This window comes from Hippoglossus hippoglossus, chromosome 23, assembly GCF_009819705.1.
Source record: "Hippoglossus hippoglossus isolate fHipHip1 chromosome 23, fHipHip1.pri, whole genome shotgun sequence".
NCBI classification, from domain to species: Eukaryota; Metazoa; Chordata; class Actinopteri; order Pleuronectiformes; family Pleuronectidae; genus Hippoglossus; species Hippoglossus hippoglossus.
In genome coordinates, this window is record NC_047173.1 from 7,694,339 (window position 1) to 7,703,296 (window position 8,958).

Here is an 8,958-nt window from a genome sequence, read left to right on the forward strand (position 1 = left end):
GTCAATAGATTTGTCTCGTTTTTTAAACTCAACATCCATTTATTGTGTGATTTCTTTTTCCATGTTGAGTCTTTAAAGATCAAAGGAATCAGTTTGTAAAATTTAGAAACATGGGTATTGGCTGAAAATAGAGCGGAGGGGAGGTGTGTCTAGAGGGGGGCTGGGTTGTGTGTGTGTGTGTGAGTGTGAGAGGGTGAGTGTGTACTCATATCAACTCCTAACTCAGCTGACTCAAATCCGGTGCGAACTGACCTCAACTGCTTCAGCCTCCATCTGAGTGGCTCTGTCCCTGAAGATAGAGCTGGGAGGGGGGGGGGGGAGACGTGGCATCACGATCTGAGATAATAGATAATCGATTGCATAACTTCCTTTTCCTCCCTCGGCATTTCATGCAAATACATCCCTGCCACCTGCTGCTTGTGCACGGCTACAGTTTATCCTTCCACAGGGATGGAAGATTTGTCTCTTAAATTCCTTATAGACTTCAATAACGATGTCTCTGCAGGTCATGGGCGTATGGTGTATCTTTACAGGAGGGAAATACATGAAATCTAAAATCGTAACCTCACACGATGACCTTATCAATGTGTCTTCAGCAGAGTTCCGATGTTCCAATGTAATCTGATGTGATTCTTGTGCTGTGTCCCCTGATTAAAACCACCCAGTGATGGCAGACGATAGACTTTGCTCTGAAGGGGGCAGACCCAGGGAAGCAAGGTGGGGGCTGGGCCTAAGTTTGGCATTACAAACCTCGCCCCTCTCTCCGCTTGTGTTAAATACTAAAACTTCAGCATTTTTGACAGATCAAATCTCCCGAGACTGCAGCTCCGGGCTGGAAACGAGAGTTCTGCACGACACAGCGATGAAGGGTGAGTGACGCATGTCAACAATTTCTCGTAGAAATAGATTTGACTGTTTTCACAGATTTTAGTTTATTTCTTAAAATTTGATTACTCCGTTTGTTTGATTTAACTCACAAGGATTGCATTGACCTTGCAGTAGTTCATAATGTACGCTAAGGTCAGAGTTTGTCTTCTTGCGATGGTTTTTTTCTACAAATTTCCTCATTAATGACTTGCTCTGCATTTACATATTTAGTTGCCGCCTCTGCAGCTGCCATTGTTTGGTGCATGACTAAGAACAAGGAGATCAGCTTTTATTCAGGCGACATCCTGCTGTGACACTTCCCCCTCTTCTCTGAATCTGCAGGAGACGTGGCCAAAGCAGGCGTCCCCAATGGTACGAGCCAAGCCATTGACCTGGTGCCCCACTCCGAGGAGAAGATGGAGGAGCGAGGCCAGTGGAGCAACAAGCTGGAGTTCATCCTGTCGGTCGCAGGCTCCATCATCGGCCTGGGCAACATGTGGCGATTCCCCTACCTCTGCTACAAGAATGGAGGAGGTAAGAGTGGGATGAAGGAACTCAAGTACTTCATTAACCACAGTGATTCTTCCTTTATTTTGGACGTGGCGGCGTGGCTGCGTGGCTGCTAAATTGGACGTCTTTGTCTCTCCCCCTCTCTCCATGGGGGGGCAGGGGTCAGGGGTCAGGGGTCAGGGCCGAACAGGGTCAGACAGCTGTTGTTGCTCCTTGCTCGCAGCAGCTGTCCCTGTGGAGAGACGGAAATCTGAGCACAGCAAACATCCTCGGCCGCCCGACGGGACGTCAGCCCGCGAGCTGAAAGAGAGACATGAGAGACAGGGATTCAGGCCCAAATATATTATACTATAAGAGAAAAGAGCACTAATGAAACATGTTTATAGAGTTCTTCCATGTAGTTATTAATACTTCTTAGTATTCGAGCTAAAAGTCGAGCTGCTGAGTTTTGTACAGACTGCGGTCATTTCAGTATTGTCAGGTTTAGAGCAGAGAAAAGGCTGTTGCAGTAATTAAGTTGTGAGATAATAAATGCATGTTTATAGTTTGTATCTGTGTGTTTGTGTTTTAAACTTAATCTGGTTGAAATCAAAGATCATTTAAAGGCAATCTCACAAAAACAGCTGCATCATTTAAAGAGATTAAAAGATGTAAAATTAGGTAAAAGAATGAACCTGTTTGACAATTTAAAAATAAGTTGAAAGAGAGAAACAATAAAAATGAAATAAATAGAACTGTGCACAACAATAAATTGAAAATAGAATAAAACCTGAAAGATACTCCAGGGGACTCATCATTGGCTTTTAGTGTAAATCCACATTTGTCGCGGTTCGAGATGACCATGGTGTGTGTTTTTATTTCAGCTCTGACTCGTCGTCCTCGTCGGGGGTTCCTCTAGATGCTCTGATTGCTCTGACTCCACTCATTTGGAATATTTCTGAGTATGTGTAATGTTGTACTTCATGCTTCAGTCACCTTGAACCCTGAATCCTTGGCTCTTCCTCCCCTCAGGTGCATTCCTCATCCCCTACATGATCTTCCTGTTCACCTGTGGCGTCCCCGTCTTCTTCCTGGAGACAGCCCTGGGCCAGTTCACCAGCCAGGGAGGCATCACCTGCTGGAGGAAGATCAGTCCCTTGTTTGAAGGTAAGAAGGACACATGTGTCACCTTCAGCCGCACGTGTGTTAGTGAATGAGTCTCCTGGACACACACTCAGGGGCACAAGGGGCCAGGGTGCCCCTGTGCTGGAGTAGGCAAACTGTTAACAAGCACACTACCACAAACAGGTGAGACAAAAAATGGCAACAGAGACAACAATCAACCGCAAAGAGAAACAAGACAACCACAAAGAGACAACCAATAACCACAAAGAGACAACAAACGACCACAAAGAAACAAAAAAAACACTAAAAGACACAAAATCACCACAAAATACTCTATACAACTTCGAACAGACAAGCAGTGACGACAAAGAGATTAACAATGACCATATCTTCTCAGTCTGGGGGTAGATATATGGAACATTATCATAATTATTTATGTTATGCTCTATATCTGACCTGTGAACTGTATTTACTCCCTGCAGGACTGGGCTACGGCACCCAGGTGATAGTGACTCTGCTGAACTTCTACTACATCATCGTTCTGGCCTGGGGCATTTTCTACCTGTACTATTCCTTCTCCTGGGACCTGGCCTGGTCGTCCTGCAACAACACGTGGAACACAGGTAACACATGTGCGTCAAAACACGACACGGGGTCCTCCCAATGTCTGTGACACATTTAATAATACTTTTTCTTTCTTTTTTCCCTGTTAGAAAACTGTATGGAGTTCCAGAAGAGAAACTTGTCTTCCAACTCCTCACTCAACGCCACCTCTCCTGTATTGGAGTTCTGGGAGTGAGTTTTCAGACTAACCTCTCACTAACGATGTATTACTTATATAATAATAATAATAATAATAATAATAATAATAATAATAATAATAATACGCCTCCGTTGCCTCTGCAGGAGGAGAGCGCTGAGAATTTCCCCCGGCATCGACCAGATGGGCTCTCTGAACTGGGACCTGGCCCTGTGTTTGTTCATCGCCTGGATCATGTGCTACTTCTGCATCTGGAAGGGGGTGAAATCCACAGGAAAGGTGGGTGAGGGGTGACTTTGGGTCTTGACCTAATTTGCATCTAACTGACATGTACAAATACATGTATTATAACAGTTCCAGGATGACATCTGGTATTTATTCTTCCTAGTTGGGATGTTTGTTGTTTCCATTTATAACGTGCGTCTGTGTGTGTGTCTGTGTGTGTGTCTGTGTGTAGGTGGTCTACTTCACTGCGACCTTCCCCTATCTGATGCTGATCGTGCTGCTGATCAGGGGGCTCACTCTGCCCGGTGCTGCGATTGGCATCAAGTTCTACCTTTACCCAGACCTGGGACGCCTGGCGGACCCACAGGTACCAAACGAGAAAATCTGTTGAATGCATATATCTGGTTTGTGATTACTATTAGGTTAACTAGTGCTGCGTCGGTTCTAAACCTGCCTGTTTGGAATGGGCTGCTCTCTTGTCCTGTGTTTAAGTGCTGGAGCGACTTCAGACTTATTCCCTGTCATTAGTGAGTCCTCCTCAAACAGTTCTACAATGTTATGTCACTGTTTATTGTTTCTGTGCTGGACTTTGTATGCAGAGCTTTTTTATAAACAGTCTATGGTGCAGAGTGAAGTTTGAAAACTGTGTGTTCATCCCACCAGGTTTATCTGCAGTGAAGAATTCATAGTCAGTGCTTTTCATTAAATTAAACAGAATTTGCTTTATTACTGTTCACGTGTTTGGTTCAGATTTACTGAACTGTTATGTTCTTATACATTGCATGTTGGCTATTTCAGAAATAAATAAAAGACACAATCTTCAGACCCAAGTTTACGACTTTTTTAAAGTAAAAGCTCTGAGTTCAAAAGCTCAGTATAAAGCATTGCAACAACAAAACAAACGTTGTGCTCTTACTTTGAAGGCAAATTGCTAAAGAGGAATTGATTCTAGGAAAGTTGCTGACATGACGGAGATCAGCTCCGGTGAATGTCTGACGACAGGGAGAAATGAAAATAATCCATTTATCAAAATGAACTTGTGGCAATTTACAATACACATGTGAAGTGTGCAGCCGATAAGATGAGCGGAACGTGACATATGCATCACATATACACACAGATTGTTTATACACTACTTACATCCAACCACAAAATCATAAAATCCCGAATGAAGGGGCCTGTGTGTGTTCTGGTCCCTGTGTGCGATGGCGCACCAGGTGCAGGTCTCCCATGGTTCTCTGCCGGGGAGCCTAGTTTCTGCTGGGCCCACCTGCTCTTCATGAAAGAGGCAGAGACCACAGGGATCGAACACAGGGCCAGGACGCTGCTGGGACTGTAAACATGAAGCTCTACCAGGACTGAGCCGCACACAGTCAGCTAACCAGGCTCAGAGAGAGTTTCAACCGGGCTCAAAACATTTCATAATTTTCTCCTGTTGTTAGATTCCTTTTTTATTTCCTCATCTTAATCTGGCTCAGTCTTGTCCCAGTTTATTATAGGGGTCAAAACCATGGCTGACATGTAATTTGTTTATTCTGTATGATAAAACATCTGTTTTCCTATTGAGCGCTCAATCACAGATCCTGCACTTTCTATATGTATGGAAACTTGGTTTGTTAATCAGTGTTTAAGACAGGAAGAGTTTCACCAGTTACTATGGTGCAGCAGCTGTGGTCAATGAGTCCATGTGTGACAACCAAGCACGTGAATTCCTTTGGATTATATAAACACTGAGCAGCACGTTTGCGTCCATACATCAGCCTGAGTATATTAGTACTCCCATGTTGGATGTACATGTATGTAATACATCACATGACTGTGAAGCAGCAGCTCAGCACCCTCTCACCTGTTACATGTCTCCTCTGTGTTAGGTGTGGATGGATGCCGGCACCCAGATCTTCTTCTCCTATGCCATCTGTTTAGGGTCGCTGACAGCTCTGGGCAGCTACAACAAATACAACAATAACTGCTACAAGTAAATACCCAATTACAGGAGAAATACTTCAAATCAGTAATTGTTGCTGAAACATAATTCTTCAGTTTTTGCTTTGGATTTGACCAAGATGAGAACAGATAAACATGTTTGGGAAATTCACTTGTTACAGCAGCCGATAGTCAAAAAGAGGTTGACAAGATAACAAGTGAAAGTACAAAGTAGAATAAAAATAGGCAATAAAATACAATGTAAGAAATATAGAGAAATGTACATAATATACACCTTTCCCTATAGACAGAATATTATGGGAAGTTGTGGAACAAAGCATTATTTTGCTCAGTATAGTATAGGTTGCATATTATGCAATATTGTCTTTGTGTATATATATATACACATATGTATAGAGAGAGAGACTGATATTCATTTATAGGAAGTATAGTACAGTTTGCAATATAATATGAATATCAACATTATATTGTGTGTATATTTATATATAGCTTTTGAAATAAGAACTCATGTCTGTCTCCTGTTTAGTGTTTTTATTCTTTTATAAATGTGTTTATACACATATGTTGTTTAAGAACAACATCGTCCTCCACTGAACAATATGCTCCAAAATGATACTGAAAAGTTTCCATGTGCATTTTCTATAGATTACAGTATATGTGTTCTTCTCTTATGTAAACAACTGTGCTGTGTTTTGCAGAGACTGCCTCGCGCTGTGCTGTCTGAACAGCGGCACCAGTTTTGTGGCGGGCTTTGCGATCTTCTCCATCCTGGGTTTCATGTCTTTTGAACAGAACGTCCCGATCTCAGAAGTAGCAGAATCTGGTGAGACTTCTGTAAACGAAGGAACAGCATCAATAATCCTTACGTTATCTTTAGGGTCATCATTTATTTTTTGTTAGCTCTAGTTTTCAGTCAGTTTTCATCTCTCTGTAGGTCCTGGCCTTGCCTTCATAGCTTACCCCCGTGCTGTGAGCATGATGCCCTTCTCTCCTGTGTGGGCCGCCCTCTTCTTCATCATGATTGTGTTTCTGGGGCTGGACAGCCAGGTAGACAACTGTGTGCTCATTCATGTTCACAAATGATGTTTACGGAACTTTTTATTTTCTGTAATATCAAGGATTACTGATCAAAAACTGTGTTTACCTGTCATCAGTTTGTGTGTGTGGAGAGCCTCGTGACAGCCATCGTGGACATGTACCCCGCTGTGTTCCGCCGCAAGAACCGCAGGGAGCTCTTCCTCTTGGTTGTTGCTTTCGTCTCCTTCCTCATGGGCCTCATCATGCTGACGGAGGTAAGTGGGGGGGTGTCACACTTTGGGACCACACACATACTCACACACGCACAATCACAGATGCATGCAGAGACCAAGATCTGCAAGCATCAACTCAGGTTTCAACAGGAAATAACAGTATTTTCATAGTAAAGGTAATAATAACTTGCATATTCACTGTCATATCAAATATTGTTTTAAATTCTAACTCATTATATTTGACCCAATATGGTGAAATTATTTCCAAAACAGAATTCAGATCATGTGAAACTAAAGCAAATGAAATATGTTACACACCCATATGCTCCAAACCAGGTTGCTGATGCTTGAGGAGGAGAAGGCAGCAGATGGTTGTTTAGAGAGGATTATGTTAAAATAGATTCTCACAGAGTCCAACACAGTTGACATGATTTCACCTCTGCACAGCTGGAAACATGAATCCTCTGCAGAGGTGTCAACAAGTCGCCATTTTGTAAGTACGAGCAAGTGAAAGGTTTTGTACAACATGGTGAGTGTCAAACGTTGTTACGCAGCCTGAGTCACGACTGAGGTCAAGTTTAAACTATGAATGGTAAATTAACTGTATTCCTGCTTTCTCTCGCAGAATAACAGTGACGTGAAAGTTCAAGAGCCATAACTCATCACATATTCATATATATAATGGATTTCAGGTCATTTTCTCTGTTTAATTATATCAATTCTTTATTTCCCTGTGTTTTTTGTGTTGCTTGAGATAGATTTGTTGCACCGAGCATAACCTGAACAAAATTTCTGCCTAGTTCATTTGATTATTTAATTAAGTATTTTATCCTTGTTTAATAATGACTTAATACTCTCTCTCTCTCTCTCTCTCTCTCTCTCTCTCTCTCTCTCTCTCTCTCTCTCTCTCTTCAGGGGGGCATGTACGTCTTCCAGCTCTTTGACTACTATGCAGCCAGTGGGATGTGTCTGCTCTTCATGTCCATCTTTGAGACTGTCTGCATAGCATGGGTCTACGGTGAGTGTGACAATAGAGACATACTGAAGGATTCACAAGTATTTTCCAAAGATCGTGTGCATATTAAAAGAAATGTCTTGTATGTGTTTTTGCAGGTGCAGAACGTTTCTATGACAACATTGAGGACATGATTGGGTACCGGCCAGGACCGTACATCAAGTACTGTTGGTTGTTCCTCACCCCGGCCACGTGCATCGTGAGTATCAACAAACAGCAGCCGCTTTCCAAAAATACAAAGGCCGACCACAACTCTTTTCTCGTACAGAAATGAAAAGAATTTATGGATTTTTTTGCCTCCTATATTTATTTAAGAGTGTGTTCTCACAGTTTGTTTCATCAACATTATACCTGGCTGGAGAATTTTGACAGACTTGTTGCACAAAAAAGTTTAAGCGTTTAAGAAAATAGAAGATCAGAGGAGAGCTGAAGCGCAGAAAATTTGTGCAAGTGCACATTGTGAGCACAAGCAGAGCAAATCTAAGCACAAGCAGAGGCTATTTGAATGTGAGGGCAGTGTTTTGAGTGAAAGCGTTTCAAGATCTGAACATGAAATTAATAAGTCCTGCTCTCAAACTGAAAGACCAAGCTCTAAAATAAGAAAAAAAACCAACATAAGAAATGAGATGTTTATTCATAATATTTATGCGCTTGTTTCTTCAGGGTACCTTTGCCTTCTCCATCATCAAATACACTCCTCTCAAGTACAACAACGAGTATGTGTACCCATGGTGGGGCTACGCCATCGGCTGGCTGCTGGCTCTCTCCTCCATAATGTGCATCCCGCTGTGGATGGTGTACAAGATCAGCACGACTCCGGGGACATTCCGAGAGGTAACGTTAAATCCGTAAAGCACTATGACGACTTCTCAGTGAAAAGACCCTGAGTACTTATTAACTGTGAAATGGTTCCTCTGGTCTTACTCTCGCTGATTTCATACATTTTTCTACAGCGCATTCAGCTGCTCATCACTCCCTCTGATGATTTACCCAAAACCAAGAGGGAGCAGGAGAGGCTGCTGGCCATCTTTGCTCCCGAGGTGGACGCCACCATGACTAAAAACGGCTACTGCCCCGTCTCAGACAAAGACACCACCGTATGAGGCTCCACTGGTGATACGTACGAAAGAGACGTGTGGGTGTTTTGGTTCCATCAATCACTTGCTGCATCCTCCCTCCGCCCCCTAAGATCACTGCAGGGAAAGGTGTAACAAAGTGTCACATCATCTACTTTAATTTGTGGAGGACTCAGGAGATAATAGGCCGACAGTGTTGGGTTTTGG

At 42.8% G+C, this 8,958-nt stretch overlaps 1 protein-coding gene across 1 annotated transcript; it reads left to right on the forward strand.

Moving 5' to 3' along the window:
- The first annotated feature begins 727 nt into the window (after window positions 1–727).
- LOC117757640 (sodium- and chloride-dependent GABA transporter 2-like) lies at window positions 728–8,778 on the forward strand. The gene is made up of 15 exons (XM_034578959.1): window positions 728–869; window positions 1,210–1,401; window positions 2,389–2,523; window positions 2,964–3,104; window positions 3,195–3,276; window positions 3,388–3,520; window positions 3,699–3,833; window positions 5,338–5,441; window positions 6,109–6,233; window positions 6,345–6,457; window positions 6,565–6,702; window positions 7,576–7,678; window positions 7,774–7,874; window positions 8,339–8,509; window positions 8,629–8,778. Exons 1-15 carry the CDS (start codon window positions 863–865, stop codon window positions 8,776–8,778), a joined length of 1,830 nt encoding a protein of 609 aa, XP_034434850.1. The 5' UTR covers window positions 728–862.
- The last annotated feature ends 180 nt before the right edge of the window (window positions 8,779–8,958 follow it).